Below are 24,473 nucleotides of genomic sequence, written 5' to 3'. Positions count from 1 at the left end.
AGACCTACACTGTGTTACACAGACAACGCGCCCTTGCTGAGCATGCAAGCAGCAGCAGCTTGCCAATATTTCTGCTAAGGCTGCTCAACTGTTGCAACCATTAATAGAGGCTGAGGATTTCCCGCTAGTCTGGGGAAGTGCCCTGCCCTCCCCGCACAGGGGGGAAGGTCCTCCCAGACAGCAGAAAAGGCAACAGCCAGTCACTTCATGGCGGCAGAAAGACTGGAAAGTTGCAATCAGCTCAGCAAACATGCCAGCAGGAGAAGCTGCCTGTCTGTGGGAAAAGAAATATAAGAAGTGATGATAAAAAATAAGTACAGAACTTTTCCTCCAGGACACTGGATTGGAGAGAAATTCCTCTGAGTGATGACTTCGGCCTGGAGCCATAGAATCATCACAAGGGGAAAATACTGGTAACTGATGAGTCAGCGTGTCCTCCGAAGGCAGCTTCGAAACAGAATCTTCTGTTTTAAAGGGACACAGCTGAAAAGTGACCTGATCTCCGATTTGAAACCCGTGACACTGTGGTGGGAATATATGCTGAAACCAGGCTTCTTCAAAATTCACTGTTCCGAGGGGTGGCATTTCTAGGCTCTCTTCATCCTTATCCACATGATTTATTCTGGCAGCCCTTCAGAGAGTTCCAGGCCGAGTGACCTGGTGTGTGGGAATAATATGCCTTGAAGAAGAGGCCTTGGTTAATAAGAAATAACTCCTTGCAAAAAAGCTGTCTTTGCAGAGAGAGTGCAGGGAACATCTCGTTTTATGAGCTTGGGATTTAGGCTATGTCTACACTATCGCGGTATATCGACCTACCCTACGCAACTCCAAGCTACGTGAATAATGTAGCTGGAGTTGATGTATCTTAGGTGGAGTTACCGCGGGGTCTATGGGAGAAACTCTCCCGTCGACGGTAGAGTACAGGGGTCGACTGGAGAGCGATCTGCTGTCGATTTGGCGGGTCTTCACTAGACCCGCTAAATCAACCGCCAGTGGATCGATCTCAGAGTATTGATCCTGGCTGTAGTGTAGACCTGCCCTTAGGGTCCGATTTTGCACCACTGAAGTCAACAGGTGTTTTACCATTCACTTTGATGGGAGCAGGACTGGAGCCTTCATGCTCTCCCCACAGGCTACACAGGAGGTAGCAAACTTGCCCATTTCCCCAACGTTTTTTAAACTACAGGATGGTTTGAAACAGAAACTTAAATGTGTGGTGTGTGGGTGTGCGTGTGTGTGTGTGTATACACAGACACAGATAGGCACACTCACTTATTCTAATCTTGTATGCTTGCCAGGCGATACACTGTATTTTCCTTCTAACAGATGCTAGGCAGAAGTCAATAAACTAGTTCATACAGTACAAGCTTGATTATTTGAATGCTACAGAGACACTGAAAGGTTGGATGATAAAGGTTCTGATAATTGAGGGAATATTCAATGTAATTAACAGGCACTGAGGGATATGAAGCTGTTTCAGATGACAGGTGGTTGGATAATTGAAGTTATCCGAGACGGATGAGATTCTGTCACTCTTACACTGAACAGTATCAGCCTCCATAAGTAACTCCAATGAAGTCAGGTGGCCCTACTGGAGGAGTAATGGGCTTCTCAGCATGAGTAAAAGTATCCAAATCTGGGTCTCTAGTTGTTTTCCTCTCTTCCACAGTATTTTAGAATGGGTGGACACATACAAAATATGTATCAGTATCTTTAAAGCAGAGTTAATATTTATTCAGGGAATTAAATTCAGCTAATGGGGAACCAATCAGCCAGCACGGCAGCATCAGAAAGTCACCAAAGTCCTGCCCTACAACTTCACTGACATTTAATCATGCCACTTATGTTAGAGGACTGCGACAACTGCAGTCAGGGCGCCATAACAGAGAGGGGAAAAAGGATGGAGCGAGAGAAATCCGTATTTGCCAAAGAGCATAAAGTCAGCAAGGAAATAAATGTTACTTCCTACTTTTAAGAGGTATTGCAAACACTGAACAAAAAAAAATAAACCATGACATAAAAAGGAATTGACTTACAACCCTCTATTTGACAGGTTTCAGAGTAGCAGCTGTGTTAGTCTGCATCCGCAAAAAGAAAAGGAGTATTTGTGGCACCTTAGAGACTATTTGTTTTTTCATTTAGGATCTTGGAAAGAATTTTGAGCAGTGAATCTATGCATGGCTTCTTTCCCCTCACCTCGCACATGCTGTACTGAGATTCACCAGATTTAGAAGAAAAGTGTCTCCTATTTGTAATCCGTATTCATTTGTTGATTGCAACTAACAGTATTTGCCTTTGCTTGACTGTGATTATCGACTGCATGAGGGGAATTCTCAAAGTTGCATAGTGCTGACATAACTCTTCAAGGGGAGCCATTTTAGGCTAATACTGAGCAGTTTTGAATCCCACCCTAGAATGCAAACATCTATAGCTGGGGTGGGCAAACCTGGTCATACTAATTGGGCTAAACCAGCTTCATTGCACTCAAGAGAGTCCAGCACTTATAAGAGCAAGTCGCACCAATACCTCTGCAAACAAGATGACCTGACATGGCTACGAGGGCGAACAACAGGAGAGTTATAGCAGTACAGCTACAGGATGCGGCTGGGTTGCAGTTTGGGACTCACCTGTGGCCGAGGATGGCCAGTCACCAAGCAGGTGAGCTCCAGAGTCTCCCCCTCGCGGATGGTGTATACCCTCTCCGAGTAGCGCTCCTCCTCGATGTTACACGCCAGGCCGGAGTGCACGATCCGCACTGTGGGTGGGCCTGTCAAACCAGCAGAAAGAGAAACAGGTCAGTAAAATGTTTCCACACAGTGCCTTGCCCCTTGTCCCCACAGGACCAACTGCTAGACATAGCTCCAGCCATGCTCAGCCCAACTCAGTGCCAACAGTGTGAGTTCACGTGAGGGGTAAGGCCCTTCTCCGACGGAAGAATCCAATGGTCTGTTTTTGGATGCAGTTATACCACTACTCACACAGACGTCCTCTAAACACCTTCCCCTCCCCCACTGCTCTACACCTCCATAAAAAGCAGGGCCACAAACAAGGAACCAGAGAACAGCTCCATCTCTGATGTTTGATTTGATTGTTTTTCCCCTTCCATTGCAAGAGACTCCAAAATGACATCCCTGACATAGGCACACAAGAGCTCCTGGGGCATGCAGACCTGCTCTCACAGCCTCACAAACTGGGCTCACCCTTGCCCTGGTGGGGACTCTGCTACAGATGCCAGGACTTCAGCCTCCTGCCCATTCAGCTGTTGAGCTCTCCGATGAGGCTGCCAATATGGGGCACAGTTGGGATAGTGCTTTTTCGGACACCTTTAGCGTAACGACTGGCCTGAAATCACCTGCTTGCTTTGCAAAGGCATGGAACAGTCTGAAGTGTACCAACTTCTGGACTAGCTTAGAACCAGTGCCCAGATTCACTGACGATCCCACTCCCATTTCTGTGACCTATCCAATCTGTGTAGCCTTTTGTCCATATTTTAAGGTAGAGATGGGCACCTGGAACCTGAAAACAACAAACTCATGGGAAGTTCAGATCCAAAATCCAGATATTCAATGTTTGGCACAAGCCCATCTCTACTGTGGCTATCTCCCTACCTAGATTAGCATCCACTGGCATGAAAGGCAAACCCAAGGACAAGTTTTAGCAGGACTGATGCCTTCATTTGATGATGCCATTTCTTATTCTTTAGACATGGGGAACCTCAAGAACAGTGGAAGACACAATGTGACTGCTAGCACTGAAAGAGAAAGATATTTAACTGCAAACATATTGCCTGGAAATATGGCACTAACACACAATTATAATGACCCTGCCCAGGGGTCGCCAGCAGGGTTTGAATACAGGAACTTGAGCTCCACAGCATGGCCCCCTCCCACGTGAACTGAAAGACGAACTCCATTAGCCGGTGGCAATAGTAGGCTGTGAGGGACAAGTTCAGTGCCATGAACATCGGCTGTAATATTTATGTATACCCAGCGGTTCCCTAAAGACTCATTTGCACGCTCGTTTATTTTTGTTTTCCTTCCCAAAATCAACTTTCCATTTTTGTTCTTTTTATTATATACCTTTCTAAATGTATTATAACACTTATTAGGTAAATACGAAGCTTTAATCAAACCACTAAAATAAAGTAGTCAGCACAACAGGGTTGATTCTACTCCCATTTAAAGTGAATATTAACATCCGTCAACTTCACTGGGACCAGGAGCAGGACCGGAGTTTCAGTTAGGACAGATTCCATTTTCCTGGTATATTTAACCTGCACTGAGAAAAGCAAAATGTTTCCATATGCCCCACATGTGTAACGTGGTGCCCATGCTGGAAAATTACAATGGTTATCGTATTGGATGCACAACTCACAATAATGTTTTAACAGTCCAGGAGAGAACAACAATGGCTTTACGGGACGTCAGTAATTCCGAGCCATGCAATGCCCCCTCATTCAAATTCCACACGAGCAGATCAATAGGAGGATAAGGTCAAGTACTCATTACGGTGCCCTTGCTGAATGAAATATAAGACGACAATAAACGGCAGAAATGGCAAAAGGTAAATCAGATGTATAAAAAAATAAGTCAGCTTTAAAACTCTCCGGAGCGATGCTATTCGTTAGTAGGAGCAAACGCGACTGTTAACCTGCGGGTGGCCCTTCAATCAGACAGCCTGGCACAAGCCTACAGGACAGCGAAATTAGATCCAGTGGTGAACTCTTGGCCCAAAGGAGCTCCGAGGCATGGGTCTGAGCAGCCCACCGCGTCGATGACCTGGAAGCCTCAGCCCCTGCTTCACTGAACGGAGGCTAAGTAGGCTCTGATACTGCAAAGACGTATGCACATACTTCACTCTACACTGTGAGAACTCCCCTCTTTCGGCACATCAAGGCTCAGTGTTTCTCCCTCTGGCGCTGAGGGGGCCTGTGGTAAATCAGTCCCACTCTGGAGGTTTAGTACTGGACATTGGTTTATTTACAGTATTCACAGGGTAGGCCTTGGGGTTGGCCTGAGGGCTTTTTTAAACAGAAACACAAAATATTTAAATTGCCTCACTCCCACTGGAGAACTGCCTCTCCTCACGCCGGCTACCTATCACCAGTCATCCTCTTTCACTCACATTGGGCCCAGCTATGCTGCAAACCAAGGTCCTCTCCCCAGACAGAAACAACACAAGATTTCCCTTATAGGGAAAAACAGCTCTTCACCTAGGAGATGCCTTTTCCCCTTGCAGCACACAACCCTTCTGCAGCTTGCATCTCATGTCTCCTTGTAGCCTGTTCACTGGAGCTGGTTTTTAACAGTCCCAGGCTGCCCTTAATTAGACTCAGGTGTCCACAATTAACGAGAGGTAACCTCTTTCAGTTCACAGGGAAAGGGCTTTAATCATTCTATATACCACCCTCCGAACACCCTTCCAGAACTGCCAGGGCCTGAGTTTAATGGCTGTATGCAGTGCTGTTGTGTGTAGTGTTGTTCCCAGGATATTAGAGAGACAAGCTGTAAGCTCAGAAGTTAGTCCAATAAAAGACATTAACTCCCCTACCTTGTCTTTCAGAACTGCCTTTGTCACACCACATAGCTTTATGCACCAAGCATGTCCCTAAATCTTTGCAGATCAGGGTTTTAGCACCTGAGAAGAAATCCAGGATCAAATAATCAATCAGGTGACAACAGTGATTTCTTTTCACATGAAAACAACCAATCTGCACCTGCTCTTGGGTGATCTCAAGTGCACAATTAATAAATGTGGTGCAAGGCTTCTGATATTTTAAATATCTGACCCTGGGAATCCTAAGAAAATGAGTCTATGGCAAAGCTGTCCAGGCAGCACAAATGAACAGGACTAGAATAAGATAGTTAAGGCCAGTACAACTCACTCCCTTTCTCTTAGCTACCCGGAATTGCATCTGTTGCAATCTACTCTATTTAAAACCATTTTCAGTTTGCTTGGCCTATGCCAACCTTTTTGGTAAGTGTTTAAGAAATCTGGCCTTGTTGCTCACCGATCCCAAGGGCGCAGGATGAATGTTATAGCTTTATTTATAATGGAGTGGATCCCTTTGTTGATCAGGTTTTCACAACTCAAATGATAGAAGGTGAAAATTAGTTTTGAAGGTTTTCCATGTGAGTAACAAGCAGCAACAAGATTCCGGTTAGACCAACTAAAATAAGCGAATAGGCATGAACGCAAACTACTTTCCAGGCACTCTGAGTTCATGTCCTCTGGGATGAATATCACCCATTTTTTTCCTTGGACACTACTGTGACAAAAGAAGCCCCAGTCAAAAAGGATACAACACCCAGGGAAACCAGTTATCTGCTATGTAGAGTGAGTGTGTCAATACACACACGTTATACCCAATACCTTCTAGAGATTAGATAGCAGATATATAAGGAGAGAGAGAGAGATTAGTCATCTCTTTCTGCTCAGAGTCCTGGGATCTCTCCCAGCATTCCCACCCTCCCAATAGCCAGAGTTGTCTGCATAAAGAGGAATTGGATTATGCCCAACAGGGCCCGTCAGTACACTGTTACTGGGTTGGTTTCTCTGAGACCTTAGGGCAGGGGTAGTCAATTATTTTTTGTCATGGTCCATATTTCTTGGCCAAGGTATAGTCAAGGTCCAGACTCCAGACAAATTTTAAAAAACCCAACAACAATAATGGTAATAAAAAAAAAGTAAATACAAAGATTTTGGGGTCCATTCAAAAGCATCTGCCGGTCCACCTATAGACTCCCCCTGGCCTAAGGTGATGTTTATTACTTGCAAGAAAAAAATTAAACATCTATGTCATTTTCCCGTGCTCACACTGAGGGCTGGTCTACATGGGAAGTTGATGTGCAGCGAGCTAGGGTGTGAATTTACAGCTCACTGCCTACTCCGGACCAACTCGCTGTGCGGACACTTTTGCTGTGCACTGAGAATGCTTTTATGTGCACTGCACTTTGGAAGCATATGAAGTTAAACCACCTGGGCTGCGTCTGCACTGCAAGCCGGGGGTGTGATTCCCCTGCTCGCATACACGTACTCGTGCCAGTGCCATCCAGTCCGTGCAAGTATAAATAGCAGCGTAGCCGTGGCAGCATGGGTGGAGGTGTGGCCGCGTCTGTACCCGCTGGATTCAGGCAGGCATGTACGCAGCACGGCAGAGCTGTGAGCCCGCTGTCGCTACCCGGGTTCCTGTGGTGACGCTGCTATTTGCACGCACGCTAGCTCCACGGCAGCTGGCGTGAGCGTGGGTGCACGAGCCAGGGAATCACACCCCTAGCTCGGAGCATGGACATGAGCCTGGGTGCGCAGCGAGAACGTGCAGAGCGAGTTAGTTCGGAGAAGCGAGTGTGCTCTAAATTCACACGCTAGCTTGCTGCACACTAACTTCCCCCTATACACCAACCCTACGGTTTAACTTCCCTACTTACTCGTCCCTAAGTAAAACCTTACGCCACCTCACTGACTCCAGCAAGGTGACTTGGGGCGTAAGGTATCATTCAACACGAGTAAAGGCATCACAATCTAACCCCTAAAGATCACCTTGTCCTCAGCCTTACTAATCTATTAGTCCAAGTAATAATAAAGCCATTTACACGACATCTCTCCCCACATAAAGGGTCTGGAGTTGTGTGTCTTTGTAGCTCACTGTAACAAAGGTGTGTGTTTCACGGAAACAAGCCAGGTTCACTAGCTGCTTAAATTTACAGTCACCTCACTTAAGTCTACTCAGGCTGTTTGTTCAAGCATCCGTGCAGCACGAGACCATTGTGTTAATGGTCCTCATACTGCGAGAGGCTCCAGGAGTGCAGTTCTGGGACCACGCTGTGTCTGGCCTTTCTGCAATGGGCCACGCATGAGGCAGTGCAGAGGGTGGGGCCAGCATGTCATAAGCCTTGTGCAGCCTCTGAGGCCTGAGTAGAACAGCAAGCCCTGTACTCCAGGAGTAGAGAAACTGCTCCCTTCGGGTCCACTGCACCTCAAAGGCAGGGGTGAAAGTAGGTCTAGTGACTTACCGGTACAGGGCTGGGCTGGGGCCGGCTCTGGCCCCCGGAAGCGGCAGGGCCTCGGGTGGAAGGGGCGGGGCTGGGGGAGGTCAGAGCCAGCCCCAGCCCCCCCCCGTACCGGCAAGTGCCTCCTTCCCCCTCCCCGGGGTAACAGCGGCAGCTGGGGGCTCTGGCAGCGGTTTAAAGGGCCTGGGGGGGTAGCAGCGGCCAGAGCCCTGGGCCCTTTAAATCATCCCCAGAGCCCCACCGCCGCTTCCCCAGGGCTCCGGGGACGGGGCTCCGGCCTCCACGACCACCCTGGGCCCTTTAAATCGTCCCCGGAGCCTGCCGCCGGAGCCCTGGGCAAGCAGGGGCGGGGCTCCGGGGACGATTTAAAGGGCCCAGAGCTTGGCCGCCGCTACCGCCCGGGGCCCTTTAAATCGCTGCCCCAGCCCTGCCGCCGCTACCCCAGGGCTCCGGCAGCGGGGCTCCGGCAGCAATTTAAACGGCCGGGGGCTCCAGCTGCTGCTGGGCTCCTCAGGCCTTTTAAATTGCGCCTGAGGAAACCGATCCACCCCGGTACGGCGCACTGGCTCTTGCCGATACGCTGTAACAGGGCATACCAGCTTGCTTTCACCTCTGCTCAAAGGATTCAGATGGGGCAGGCTGCAGGCAAATCCCCACCTCCTCCTAGGTTCTACCCAGTCTCCCCAAAGGTGGGAGGAAGGAATAGGCTGCATCTCACAAAGGTATGGGGTAATGGGCGCACTGGCTTTGCACCTGAGTGCCATGGAGAGGAACTATGCTTCCAGAGGCTGAGTACCCCCCTTGGCTAGGGCTCCCCTGAGCAGGGCAGTTCTGCATTGCCCCTAATTATGCCTAGATGAGCCATGCCTCCTCTTTGCATAAATTACATTCTTCCCATTTATCTGAGCTGCTTCTCTGATTTTATCTGCAAAGCAATGGCACCTGCCAGCACTATCGAACCTGGATGGAATGCACTTGGAAGAAACTGGATCCCAAAGTAGGTAGTCTGACACGGGGGCCTTGTGTCAGAGACACAGAGGACACAAGGAGAGGGCTGAGCTGCTTTGAACCCAGAACCTTAGGAGCCGATGGGAAAGCCACCTGCTCAAGAGGGTGCTTTACAGTTACAAAAATTAAATAATACACTCATGACTGGAAAATGATAGGAGGGCCAAACTCTACTGGCTATGGAGCAAGCTGTTTGCTCACTTATATTCCTAAAACTTTATCTAACTTAACATTCAATGAAAATATCTCAGAGGGAAAAATAATTAATTTGCTGAACACAGGCATCAAAAATACTCATGTGGGTCTGATTCGATAGTAGTGATGTACCTGAACCTTACACCCAGATCCAATGCCCTCAGATGTTGGGCTTGCATCCAGATCCAGAGCCCAAGGGTAACTTCTAGTTCTAACCTTTAACCATTTTCTCCCTAAACCTCCTCTAAATAAGCCTCCAGTTCTCTAGGAAGTAGGACCTTTGGTCCTCTTTAAGCTAAAAATGATTGCCATTTGACCAGCAGAGGGCGCTATCAGATTATGATGGCTCACAACCACCTTATTGAGCTCATGACTTTAGGAATCTGAAGGTATGTTTACACTGCAGCTGGGAGCATGCCTCCTCGCCTGGGTAGAGAGACTCCTGCTAGCTCAGCTCGAGCTAGTAATAGCAGTGTGGATTTTGCAAAACTTCTGGTGGTTCAGGCTAGTCACCTGAGTCCAAACCATCCCGATCCCCTGGGTCTGACCTCCGGAGTGCGAGCCAGGGGCTCAGCTGGTGCAGCAACATCCAGACTGCTATATTTAGCCTGCTACCTTGAGCCCAACTAAGGTGAATTTGCCTACCTGGGCTAGGAGGCTCACTCCATCTGCAGGGTAGACATATCCTGAATGGCTGGGGCTAGAGTTTCCTGAACACGTGCACACCCTGGTGCACCCACATGGCTTGGGACATATTTTGCAACATCACTTTCCCTCATATCCAATCACCAATGAAACATCAGGGAGAGAAAAGACATTAGGAAAACATATGGCTCCCCTTCTAACATTGTATTTTTATGTTCATTACGTATTTTGATCACACTGATTTTAAAGCATGGCAGGCATTAGGAAGTGTTTAGATCCTAAATTTTGTAGCTGCTGTCAGGACCATGGCAGCTCACTGTGAAGTGACTCCACATCTGTCTACAGAGCCTTTGAAATTGACATATTAGTAGATGCTGCTGGCTGGCTTTGAAGATGGAAGCGATGTTTGCAAAGGAACCTGGCTGGAGCTTTTTGAACTAAGCCTTATTTTTTAAAGCTGTCATTTCCTCAGCTTTGTAATGGATACATTTAGTTTACAAACAGCAGCTACGTTCTGTCATCTCTCAAGAGTTCCAGCAGGTCCGCTCTCCCTGCCACCCTTTCAAAGACAGAAAATATATCAGGATGTAAAGTTGTTTTCTACTCTGCACTTTTCTGGGTTACTTTTCAAAGCCTGGCAAGCACAATTATTTGAGTTATACACAAAAATACCTTATATGCAGGCACGAATCTGGTTTCTGGGCAGAAATAACTTGGTCATTCCTGTTAGACTTTTGTTAGTTTCAATTCTGAATTGGATGGCACATCCTTACCTATAGCATAATTCTTCTCTTTGGGCATCTAGTGTTCCCTTTGCAGTCACAGTGGAAGGCTAGGTGTTCAAGTTATGAAGGACTTAAGAGCTGGCTGAAGAGCTCGCTGGACTGTTACTGTTGATTTTTTATAAGCCTGGAAGCACTAAGTTCCAGAAGACTGGAAGAAAGTGAATGTTGTGCCAATATTTAAGAAGGTTAAATGGGATAACCCTGATAATTATAGGTCTGTCAGCCTGACATTGATCCCAGGCAAGATAATAGAGAGGCTGACACGGGACGCAGTTAATAAAGAATTAAAGGATGGTAATTAAGCAATACCAATCAACATGGGTTTATAGAAAATAGAGCCTCTCAAATAACTTGATATCTTTTTTTGATGAGATTACAAGTTCAATTGGTAAAGGTAATAGTATTAATGTAATATACTTAGACTTCTGTAAGGTGCTTGACTTGGTAGCACACGACATTTTGATTAAAAACGAATGTAAAATTAACATGGCACAAAGTAAACAGATTAAAAACTGGCTGGCTGACAGGTCTCAAAGTGTAATTGTACATGGGGAAAGATCAACAAGCAAGTGTGTTTGGGGAGGGGGGGTCCCCCACAGGAATTAGTTCTTGGCCTTACAATATTTGACATTTTTATCAATGACCTGGAAGGTGAGACTTGATTACAGTTGGTAAGTATCTACATGGAGAAGTTTCAGAGTAGCAGCCGTGTTAGTCTGTATTAGACCTTGGTTAGTCTCTAAGGTGCCACAAGTACTCCTTTTCTTTTTACATGGAGAAGAAATTTTTGAAAATGGGCTGTTGAATCTAGCAGAGAAAGGTCTAACACGATCCAATGACTGAAAGTTGAAGCTCACAAATTCAGACTGGAAATGAGGTGTACACTTTTAACAGAGAGGGTAATTAGCTATTGTAACAATTTACCAAGGGTCGTGGTGGATTCTTTTAAAATCAAGATGGGATGATTTTCTCACAGATGTGCTTTAGGAACTATTTGGGTGGAGTTCAGACTAGATGATCATAATGGTCCCTTCTGGTCTTGGAAGCGATGAATCTATGACTGGCCCCTTAGACGCTGATTGAGCAAAGTACTTAAGCATGGGAGCAGGACCATTCCCATGCTTAAAGTCAGGTATGTCTTACACTTTGATCGTAAACTCCTTGGGGAGCAGGGACAGTCATTTTGGTCTGTCGTGCACACTGCCTAGCTCCTGGGCTCCTATCCACTCCCGGAATACAAATAATAAATAATAAATTAAGTACCTGGCAGAATCAGAGCCTGAGTGCAGCAAGGTAAGAAAAGGGTCAGCAGTTTGGTTTTTTTTTTTAATATGCTTCAGAAGTATTTTGTAGATTTAATAAAAAATAATGATTGAGACCCTGATTTTGCTTATTTTCTGTCAATCTTGTCTATTAAATCAATATGTACCATATTTTCTCTCTCTCTCTCTCTCTCTCTAAATGTAAAGTAATGCACATTGGAAAAAATAACCCCAACTATGCATACAATATGATGGGGGCTAATTTAGCTACAACTAATCAGGAGAAAGATCTTGGAGTCTTCGTGGATAGTTCTCTGAAGATGTCCACGCAGTGTGCAACGGCAGTCAAAAAAGCGAACAGGATGTTAGGAATTATTAAAAAAGGGAAAGAGAATAAGACGGAGAATATCTTATTGCCCTTATATAAATCCATGGTATGCCCACATCTTGAATACTGCGTACAGATGTGGTCCCCTCATCTCAAAAAAGATAGACTGGCATTAGAAAACGTTCAGAAAAGGGCAACTAAATTGATTCGGGGTTTGGAACTGGTCCCATAGGAGGAGAGATTAAAGAGACTAGGACTTTTCAGCTTGGAAAAGAGGAGACTAAGGGGGGAGATGATAGAGGTCTATAAAATCATGAGTGGTGTGGAGAAAGTGAATAAGGAAAAGTTATTTACTTGTTCCCATAATATAAGAACTAGGAGCTACCAGATGAAATTAATGGGCAGCAGGTTTAAAACAAATAAAAGGAAGTTCACAGTCAACCTGTGGAACTCCTTGCCTGAGGAGGTTGTGAAGACTAGGACTACAGCAGGGTTTAAACGAGAACTGGATAAATTCATGGAGGTTAAGTCCATTAATGGCTATTAGCCAGGATGGGTAAGGAATGGTGTCCCTAGCCTCTGTTTGTCAGAGGGTGGAGATGGATGGCAGGAGAGAGATCACTTGATCATAACCTGTTAGGTGCACTCCCTCTGGGGCACCTGGCATTGGCCACTGTTGCCAGACAGGATACTGGGCTGGATGGACCTTTGGTCTGACCCAGTCTGGCCGTTCTTCTGTTCTCTGCTCTAGCACATCAGAAGCATTGCCAGCCCCAGGAGTTCCAAAATCAGGAGGTCAGATTCCCAAAAATCATGAGATTTTTTTAAATAGTGCATTTTGGATTCTTTAATTGGCTTTGGATTTCTGAGCCGACGGGGTACACTTGGGTTCCCAGCTCCTTTCTGCAACTCTGAAGGCTACATCCTTACTTTAAAAAAAAAAGTAGGGGGAAATCTGAGATGGTCCCATAATCTCGGGATTTCAAAAGCTGACGCTTTAGATAACGCAAATACCACAAGACTCCCAATAAAACGGTGAGAGCTGGCAACACTCTATCAGAAATGGAACCTTTTAAATTCAGATTATCTTCAAGTGCCCTGAACTTTAGTGTCAATACATTTTCATACAACCACCACCACCCGGTCTCGAAAAGCAACACATACGGGCAAACATTACCCATGATGCGCAATTACGGCAAAAGTGCACAGTCCTGTAAGTAAAGATCAAATAAACAAACACCAAAATATCCTTTTCCTTTTTATATTTTTACTTTTTATGGTTCATAAGATATTACATAATTATGAAATGTCACCCCTTTCTCAACTATAGGAATATTCATTACAGCTCTTTCTGAAATATGCCTCCCAGGATTAAATGCCAGATGAGACATTATAGTAATATACTACTTGGCATTTATTTTGTCTGGTGGCATTTTTGAAGAACTTGTCTTGTTATTATACACAGTAAATATTGCATGAAAGAATCCATTACACTTCTATACCCCTCAGTATATGCACCTACTGCAACGAAAGCAAGTGTGGGGTCAGAAATGAAAAATAAATAAAATAAAAATACATATTACAAATCACTCAGAGTGGTACCAAGATATTCCTTGTTTTCAGATGGAAGATGTGGCCATTCTAACCTATCTCCACATCTTTATATTAGCTGTATCCACCTCACGGGATGCTCTCTGCCAGCAACCTCAATTAATCACAAAAAAACTAGTGTGGCAATTTGTTTACTAGATGCAACCGTTGTCCAGTGAAAATGTATCTTAAGTTTTCTGTCGGGAATACTAGAAAGGCCACTGAATTTGAACACGAATGCAGGTAACTGGTCACATTTAAGGAAAGCAGGACAAAGGATTAAACTGATGCGGGGATGAGCAGTGCCCAAGAGAAGCATGCAGGTTAAAGTTTATTTTGTCATTTCACTGTGGGAACAAGGTACCATGCCCCTACAGGGAACGCAACATCTGTATTTACAGACTATAGCCGGCCCAAATAATACCAAAGGATTTTTATAAAAATGAGAAAGTTTGGTCCTGTAGGATTTATGGCAGTGCTTTTCAACCTTTTTTCATTTCTGGACCCCTAAAAAATTTTAATGGGGGTGTGGACCCCTTTGGAAATCTTAAACATAGTCCGTGGACACCCCAGGGGTCTGCTGACCATAGGTTGAAAACCACTGTTCTATGGTAACAACGACCTTTCCCGAATCCCTTCGACATAGTCTATGGACCCGCAGGGGTCTGTGGACCACAGGTTGAAAACCACTGATTTACGGAATGGGTGTCAGTCACAGGAGTTGTGTTAAGTAAGTTTCTAGTCTTGGTGGTTGGAGAGAAAATGAGAATGAGACGAGAAAATGAAAATGTGACCCCTGTGCACCCCAAAGGCTCAAAAACCAGAAGACAAATAAAATCTAAAATTTATTATTTTCTTAAATAGGGCCTCATTTTTCTATTTTAACATTTGGTGTTGGAGATACTTCTGTTTGAATGGGACTGCGTCAAAAAAAAAAAAAAAAAGAGCAAACCACAGCAGGTCATTTGGGTTTTGAATAGAGTGGTCAAACATTTTGAAGCTTTGAGAAAGATCTAAAAATTATTGGTTGTAGATAGCTTTCTCGTGGAACCAGTTCCACTAAAACATGTTTGAATTGAAAGATTAGGAGGGATGCAGAATTCTGAAAGACAGTCTTGTCTACCTCATCTTGCACTCATGGAGACAAAATGAAAGTGCCCAATTCATGTCTGTTTTGCATCCTACTGCCAATGAAGTCTGCTTGATTTTGTCTTTGTCTTCAATGAAAACAGGATTAGGTCCAAAATGTAAAACACGTATTCTTACCTATATAAATGCCCAAAGAAAGAGGACATTTCAATGCCCTTTTTTAAAAATATCAGGCCAAGGCAACAAGGTTTATGACCATGCTAGCCAAAGAAGGAGTCTGGTCACCCATGGTATCCAGTGCACGTGTAACACAAAACCATTATTGGCAGTTCAAATACATCAGATCTGATCCTCATTCATTGTTCTCCAATCCCAGCACAATCAGGTTTTTAGATGATCGCAGACCCTTCATTAATTTTGCCCTTCATTTTCCCACACTTAAATTTCAGGAGGGAAAACTACTATAAACTTAAAAAGTTTCCTGTGCCATCTTGTTTTTGAATCTTTACGTAGCAGGTTAAAAGCACAAGTCTTTCCTCTCTTTCCTTGAATATTCCTGCAGAAATGTGCAGGTCTCTAGCACATTAATTTATTTAGGTCCTAGACTCTAGGAAATCTCAGTGCAAAACTGGAGTGCACAGTACCTTCAATAAGAAATAACTCGTATGAAAACTTTAGCATGATTAGCTACTCTACTTTTCCAACTACAAAGCAAGTTTACTGCTTCCCACGCTCTAAAGTGCATCACTTCAACTAGTACATCAGATTTCAATGCTTAACTAATGATTTGCAACCATGATTGTTTTGTATTATTTCAAATCACAATGAAAAGGAAATTTAAACTTTAAAAGATGACAATCCAAGAAGTAGCATATTTCTGTCTGAAGAAATAACATGGCCTTTTTCCCCATTCCTCCTTTAAATTGGAGCATCCCTACTGTTCTGGAAGCAGATACTGACAGACACAGACCATATGTCATAGATCATAAGTTTTTAATACTTTGCCCAGCAGGAGGAACAACAAACAGCCGTGTAATGAGTTGTAAGGGAAAAAAAATCTAACTGTTCTTCGAAACAGAATTATGTTTCCTCTAACTTAATAGATACTCTGCTGATAAGCTTTGTAGTGTCAAAATTAGGTCAGCCTCTGACAGTCGCATAGGGCAGCAGTACTGTGATTTAATTAGCTTGGTACTTTTTCTGTTAGTGCTATCAAGCAGGAAAGCTTTCAGAGCTCTGGAAACGCAGTCGACATTACAGAAATATGGGCAACTGTCAAGCAACTTGGCAAAAGGAGCCCAATCAATGGAAAAAGGTGACCCTCATCCTGATCTCATAGCCTTGGCAGCAAGGTCAGCTTGGGGTCAGCATAGCGGAGCGCCAGGTGACTGATGCCCGTGCTTGCAATAAGAGAAAGTGGCATGGCTGCGAAGTGTTTTCTTTTCAATTGAATGCCCGTCACTGGTGTTGGTTCCACCAAAACAATTGATGGTGACCGCTCCCCGTAATGTTATTGTCAGCTAGCCAAAGAAAGACCAATGCACCTCCAAAACGTTGTAGAGTTAAGTGAATTTAGGCAAGATTTTTAAAAGTGACTTGTGATTTTGTGTGCCCAGGTATTTCTGAAAATCACAGAGGTGTTTCAACTTGGGCAACTAAAGTTACTAATCAGTTTTGAAAATCTTGACTTTAATGTATTAGACCAACAGCCCTAGAGAGAAACAACTTCATTTATCTAGAGAGCAGCTGTAGAAGGGGCAGTTCTGGCCCATGATTCCCTGTAACGCTCTTGCAATGTGGCTCGACTCTGTTCTGCTTATCATTACAAAGATAAGAAACTCCATCTCCATTCAATCAATGGCTTCTGTGCTGAGAGCGGACACACAAGTTTAATTGGGATGATGTTTTTTCTGATGCACTCTTGCACAATACACAGGGCATTAGGAACACCACAAAGCACTTCACGTATCAATAAATGGACAAAAAAACCTTGTGTACACAGATGTAATGTAAACCAAACATAAAACTCATACAATTCTTCAAGTACTAGGTATTTTGCATTCATGTCATCCAGGATGCAAAATGAATTTAATCAATACCCTGAATATTTTAATATAATAGAACTTGATTATGTAACCCAATGAAAGAATTTTATTACATTTTCTAACAATAGAAAAAGCTGATCCAATAATAAAATGCATTTGTGTCCTGAATATTGTACTTGCCTATCTCTGACAATAAAGGGCTTTACAATTCCCACAGACTACCTACAGTAAAATACCCTCATTACTTACAAGAATTGTTTGCTATTAAATTGCATACATCTCATGACAAAACTAGAAAAACTCAAGGCCAGCGTGTTTACAACTGACAGAATTCAATGCTGATATGTGGGGTATTAACACTCCAAGTTGCAGGTGCTTCTGCAGTTCTTTAAAATCTTCTCATTCAGAGTCAGATCATTCCCCCTTTTTATATTCCAGAACTCCATGAAGTCTGCTAGGGGTTAAACTATTGCTAATCTGCTTTACATGGTAGCTGCTCAGATACTTCAGTGATGGAAATCAGTATAAAATCCTAATAAAAAAAGATAGGTGGATTGTATGGGTACAATCCATTGACATTAACCCCATTAAATTTCAATGGGGCCGCAAGGGTGAAATTAAGGGAACTGTGGATCTATGTTTATACTGTGATTGTTAGTTACTGAACAAGTAGACATTGTTCTAGAGATTTAGGTGCTGATCCTGGAATAAGCTCCATGCAAAGTTACGGGGCCACCTGTGTGAAGCTCATTGCAGGACTCAGGTCTTATATTGCAAAATATTCATTGCTAGGATCTGAAGTGTGTTGTGATAAATATATTCTGTACTTCTCACAGAATCATTCTGAGCCTCCTATTTCAAATATATTTTCTTTAATTACATTTTAAATAATCCTGCAAGTTCTGCAGACCAGGAAGATTTTATCGTTACTTAAATTAAAAGAAATAATTAAAAGGCTGCTTAAAGTAGTACAGGAGTTCTAATATTTTTCAGAGGTCCTAATCTCTATTCTATTATTTTCATGTTTATTAAAGGGCTGGATTTTTAATAGGTGCTCAATCCAGCCTCTATTTTTCACTTGAAACACACAGTAATCAGAAATATTTTCAGGCAACTATGCCCCCCTCCCCCCAGTATTGAGACCTCCCTCTACTTGACTGCAACCCCAAATCAGATGGCTCAACATGTAAATAGCACTGTGTGCCACAATTAATCATAGGTACATACTGGCCCCATATATACGGAGGACTCTCCAAAATAATGTTCTGATTCATATTCATCCCTACCCAAGAGCAAAATAGCCTCCTCTTAAGATAATGTTATTTAAAATCACCTCCACTGAACAGAATTAAAATGTAAAAACAAAGCATACAGTATCACATTTAGAAACCCTGGCTCTCAGGGATAAGAGAACTGGCCACCCAGTCCTCACACAGTATTAGAATCTTAGCCAGTCCATAGACAACCACAGACACACACTTGTGGACGGAGTCTTCCTTGTACCTCATTCAATTGAACCAAAATTTGGATTCACTGGAGACAAGACACCTCCTTGAGCATCTGTGTGTTTTTCTGAATCTTGCTGCCCTTAACCAAATCTGAACACAGGGAATCACGGCATATTGCCTTGGCATCAGGCATGTTTATTCTACATGAAGTGGCATTTTGCCACTTCAACATTCCTGCTCATAATTTAGAATGCCTTTCATTTTCTAGCTCTCTGGAATACCTACCATCACTCATGTCTAGCAGTTAAGATGGCATTTGGCCCACTCACAAAATGGTATGCCACTGGAATGCCATAAAGTCATAGCATATGGCAGAAAAATACAGAATAGCCTGCCATAAGTCAAAGGTGACACATTCAAGAAATATATTTTAGTGGGCTGAGCTTTCTGTATTCATGTTCTCTTAGACCTTTAAAACCTGGACCATACATTTCCTTAGGAGTGATCATATTTCGTGACACTTGCAGACAATATAATTATTTTATCCTGCTGTTTTTCTAAACACCCAGTGGATGAAAAATTCCACATCAAATGAATAAAAAGGATTTATTTTGTTATTCAGAAATAACAGATCTCCATAAATTCAGTCTCTTCTTGAAGCTATTCCTTATTAAAGCAGCAGCTTAGTAATACTGCGAGGGGAGAGGGGGGGCTAATAGGAAAATAACAATTCTTTTAAGAAAAAAAATCAAGGTATCCTGTTTCTAACAGTGGCCCATACTACAGCATCAGGGGAGAACACAGAACAGGGCACCTTTCATCTTCCCCTCCCGGACTTCTGGTACTCAGAGGTTTAGGGTCACCCCTAACATATAGTTGCAGCCCTGACCATCTTGGCTAATACCCATTGATGGACTTATCCTCCACGAACTAATATAGTTCCTTTTTGAACCCAGGTATGCTTCTGGCCACCACAACATCCCATGGCAATGAGTTCCACAGGTTAGCTGAGCATTGTGTGGAAAAAGTACTTCTTGTTTGTATTAAATCTGCTGCCTATTAATTTCATTGGGTGACAGTGGTTTTTGTACTGTATAAAAGGGTAAGTATCACTTCCTTGTTCACTTTCTCCACACCATTCATTAATTTATAGACATCTATCATATCCCCCCTTAGTAGTTTCTTTATCTAAAATGACCAGGCCTAATCTTCTTTAGTCTCTCCTTATATAAAAACCATTCCATACCCTTGATCATCTTTGTTGCCGTTTTCTGAACTTTTTCCAGTACCACTCTATTATTTTTGAGACAGGGCAACCAGAACTGGACACAGTATTGAAGGTGTGGGTGCACCATGGATTTATATAGTGGCAATATAATATGTTCTATCTCATTTTCTCTCTCTTTCCGACTAGTTGCTAACACTGTTAGACTTTTTGACTGATGCTGAGCATTAAGTGGAAGTTTCCCATAGAACTATCCACAGTGACTCCAGGATCTCTTTCTTGGGTGTTAACAGCTAATTTAGAACCACCATTGCATATGTACAGTAGGGATTATTTTTCCCATATGCAATGTGAAAATGAGACCTTTGGGAATTTTTCATGAAAAACCATGAGAGAAAGAGACCAGAATAGTCAAGTGGTTAGGGCACTCACCCGAGATGTGGGAGACTGAGTCAGACCACGGACTTGAACCTGGAACTCCCATATTCTAAGGGAGAAAGTACCCTAAACATGGTGCGATAGAGTCCGTCTCCCTCAATCTCACCTGCTGGAGCTGTTCCACTTTGTAAAAATAATTCAATATTCATTGGCCGGAGAGCAAGAACTAAGAAAAACTAGGTTTCCCATATCCCATCCACTGCCCTAACCATTCTGGGGTGTTTACCCTCCCCCAGAAATTCATCCTAGATCTGAGATACTTTCCCAACACACCCGCTCAAACTGATACGTTTCCACAAAACATTTTGGTTTTGACCAAAAATATCATCTTTTAATGGAACAAAGTTGAATTGAAAAGTTTTGGACCAGCTCTACTGTAGGGTTTTTACCAGGAGCTATCTTACAAATGCTCTGAGAGGTGAACAAGAAAGCCATTGATAATTAGCACATAGCACAGGCAATTGAGAGGGACTGGACTCGATCTTTCTTCAGCTTTAACCCTTCAGATACTTGCCACATGTCCTTTTACAAGCATCTCTCTGTCCTACCTCAGCATTACAGTGCAACTATATCATCAGGTGCAAGAACCCCGTTAGTAATGTCCCAAAAGGCCTGTCTTCAGGGGAGAGGCCTGAGAAAAAATTATAGGCCCTTTGGTGTTTCCTCTCCTGCTACTATAGTGCAGCACTATGCCATGACACACAGAAAGCTCAGCTCCCTGACCCACCTTCGCTGAGAGAATGTTAGGAGAGAAGCCCCCACCAATTGTATGTACCCTGGTTCCAAAGCTCTGTCGTATCCATGGAACTAATGGGCTGTAAAAACCTTCTCCAAGTGAGCTTTACAAACACCTCTACTGATTGTCCCAGAATATCAGAGATAATGGACAATGCTGCCAGCACAGACAGGAGAAAAGAACCTTTTTCTGCTAGCTTACACACCTACTACTCCCTCTGCTTTCTACTACTCCCCCAAATAAGCCACCGGAGAGGTACCTCTCGATGTCGGTCTTTTGTGCCATCTCCACAAGAACGAAGAGCTATTGATGAAGCTGGAGCAGAATCATGTGCTTCTGCAAAGGCAGAGAATTAAGAATAATTTCCTTGATGCTCTTCCAGGAATTTATCTCCTGACTTATCTGTTGCTCTTTCTCTGCCCATCATATGGCCAACTAATTCAATTCAAAGACACAAAGCGCTCTTGTCCATGGTATGTTGAGATGGTTACAATTCGCATACACGGATAAGAATCAAGAAAGTTAGATGTCAAGCTACCCCTTTTATTATAAATTGGAAGCTGACTTAGAGTAGGTCATCATTGGCAGGTCTTAAAGGGGGCATATAACCATAACAGCAGAGTCCTTCTGAAACTGGGAATGAAGTTGAGCTAAACAGGATCTTTGCATCAGAAACACATCAGTCCACAGCAGCGATTTCTACAAAGCTGGATTTCTGAAGAGAGGATTTTTTCTAGACTGGCTGATTCTTTACAGCTGTAGCTGGGACATGAAATCACAGAATACTGTAAAATCCAATTCTTAGAGATTTTTAAGGCCCAGCTTGACAAAGCCCTGGCTGGGATGATTTAATTGGTGTTGGTCCTGCTTCGAGCAGGAGCGTTGGACTAGATGACCTCCTGAGGTCTCTTCCAACCCTCATCTTCTATGATCTGCTTTAAAATATCCCTAGCACTGACTCATGTAAGGGTCACTACAGGAGTCACATTTGACTGCCCTATAGGACATGCATGTGCCTGATTCCTTCCATGTTATAACCCTGGCCTCTGTCTTCTGTATTTCCACATATACCAACCGCATGTTCAGACAAACTCATGAAGGACCATGTCATGATTCTGTTGCTTACAGTACAGCATGCCAGGTTAATACACCCTGTGCAGGCTACAAATCTGCCACCGCTCCAAGGCACAGACTGGTGTCTGGGAGGTCACACAGGCATGCATAGTGAGAAACCTTCCCCCCCTAAACCCTTCCTCGATGCTCTTCATGTGTTTTGTTATCCTTGCTCTCAGCCACAGATCTCAAGCAGTGAGTTCAACGAGTCTTCTGAAATAAGGGAAGATTCTATCCACAAGTGATGGGCTAAATGAAGAAATATTTCGTTGTTCCCGGCATCCTAAAACAAATGATGTTGCCAGGTTTGTTTCAATAGTATATTTGTCTAGCGCAGGGATGGCCAACCTGAGCCTGAGAAGGAGCCAGAATTTACCAATGTACATTGCCAAAGAGCCACAGTAATACGTCAGCAGCCCCCCATTAGTTCCCCCCCCATTCCCAGCGCCTCCCGCCCACCAGCAGCCCCGCCGATCAGCGCCTCCCCATCCCTCCCCCACCTCCCGATCAGCTGTTTCGTGGTGTGCAGGAGGCTCTGGGGGAGAGGGGGAGGAGCGAGGGCACGGCAGGCTCAGGGGAAGGGGCGGGAAGGGGTGGAGTAGGGGCAGGGCCTGTGGCAGAGCCAGGGGTTAAGCAGTCAGCACCCCCCGGCACATTGGAAAGTTGGCACCTGTAGCTCCAGCCCCGGAGTTGGTGCCTAGACAAGGAGCCGCCTATTAACTTCTGAAGAGCCGCAAGGGGCTCCGGAGCCACAGGCGGGCCACCCCTGGCCTATCGGTAAAGGTGTCTTACTTATTACTGTATGCTCAGTGCAGCCAATTTGTTCACTTCCCCCACCCATAACAGTATAAATATACAGAACTGAAAGCAGTTTTAACTGAGTTAAGTATCACATTTTGACAATAAATCCCGAGTTTATAACGATCATTCCCATGTTAACAAAATGATACCTGTTCCAACAATACATTAAAAACATGAGGGTGATTTAAGACATTACAAGCATTAAGAAAATGGATAAAATACTAAAGCAATTTGTGTGAAATTAGTTACAGAGTATAACACTATGTTCCCATGACAAGGGGAGTTCCCTACATTTATAAATCTTAGCGTAGGTTGCACCTTGAACTACGTGCCCAAGGACAGGAGAGAGGGGGAACAAGAATCTCCCTTGACTCTCTGCACCGGCTGCCCAGACTGTGGTTCAGATTACTCAGAAGTAGAGCAGGTGGGCTTAAAGTGCGTAGCCGCTGGATTATTCCCCCACCCTCAGCTCATCAGACAGCATCACTAAACTGGCATGGAATATGCCTTAACTTGATGCTACTGCAGATCAGCAGAAAATTCACACTCCCTGCCAAATGCAAAGATGCAGTAGGAAGGGAATTAAGACTCTCTCACTGGGGTGTCTCCAAGGCACAAAGACTCCTCGGCCTATTCATGGAGTGATGCCACAAACATATCATGTCATGTTCAGTGCTGTACCTAAAGCCACAATGTAGCACAACGTTTGTCACAGGGTATTTATTTGCAATTGAATGGACAGTGACAAAAGCAAGGTTCTGACCTGCATCCCGATAAGGCCATTGCGGAGAAACTAAACAAATTCTTTGCATCGGTCTTCATGGCTGAAGATATGAGGGAGATTCCCAAACCTGAGCCATTCTTTTTAGGTGACAGATCTGAGGAACTGCCCCAGATTGAGGTATTATTAGAGGAGGTTTTGGAACAAATTGATAAACTAAACAGTAATAAGTTATCACGAACAGAGTTCACCCCAGAGTTCTGAAGGAACTCAAATGTGAAATTGCAGAATTACTAACTGTAGTTTCGCAAAAAGAAAAGGAGTACTTGTGGCACCTTAGAGACTAACCAATTTATTTGAGCGTAAGCTTTCGTGAGCTACAGCATCCGATGAAGTGAGCTGTAGCTCACGAAAGCTTATGCTCAAATAAATTGGTTAGTCTCTAAGGTGCCACAAGTACTCCTTTTCTTTTTGCGAATACAGGCTAACACGGCTGTTACTCTGATAACTGTAGTTTGTAACCTTCATTTAAATCAGCTTCTGCACCAAATGACTGGAGGATGACTAACGTGATGCCAATTTTTAAAAAGGGCTCCAGAGGTGATCCCAGCAATGACAGGTAAGTAAGCCTGACCAGTACCAAGCAAATTGGTTGAAACTTTAGTAAAGAACGGAATTGTCGGACACATAGATGAACATAATTTATTGTGGAAGAGTCAACATGGTTTTTGTAAAGGGAAATCATGCCTCACCAATCTACTAGAATTCTTTGAGGGGGTCAAGAAGGATGTGGACAAGGGGGATCCAGTGGATATAGTGTGCTTAGATTTTCAGAAAGCCTTTGACAAGGTCCCTCATCAAAGACTCTTAAGTAAAGTAAGCTGCCAGGGATAAAAGGGAAGGCCCTCTCATGGATCAGTAACTGGTTAAAAGATAGGAAACAAAGGGTAGGAATAAATGGTCAGTTTTCAGGATGGAGAGAGAGAAATAGTGGTGTCTCCAGGGGTCTCTACTGGGACCAGTCCTATTCAGCAT

At 43.9% G+C, this 24,473-nt stretch overlaps 1 protein-coding gene across 3 annotated transcripts in view; it reads right to left on the bottom strand.

Annotated features, from left to right (window-relative positions):
* Window positions 1–24,473, bottom strand: part of MDGA2 (MAM domain containing glycosylphosphatidylinositol anchor 2) — a 647,298-nt gene that overhangs the window by 406,747 nt on the left and 216,078 nt on the right. For 2 of the 3 annotated variants that reach the window (XM_037901392.2, XM_037901393.2), the window contains exon 2: window positions 2,628–2,767. In XM_037901392.2, coding sequence (XP_037757320.1) covers window positions 2,628–2,767 — 140 coding nt within the window. Of the gene's footprint in view, window positions 1–2,627; window positions 2,768–24,473 lie in introns of those variants that run through there. The other variant, XM_043548875.1, reaches the window with a different exon arrangement.

Source organism: Chelonia mydas, chromosome 6 (genome assembly GCF_015237465.2).
Source record: "Chelonia mydas isolate rCheMyd1 chromosome 6, rCheMyd1.pri.v2, whole genome shotgun sequence".
In the NCBI taxonomy this organism is placed as follows: Eukaryota; Metazoa; Chordata; order Testudines; family Cheloniidae; genus Chelonia; species Chelonia mydas.
The sequence above is the reverse complement of the archived record's forward strand: the minus strand, read 5'-3'. Positions and strand labels throughout refer to the sequence as shown.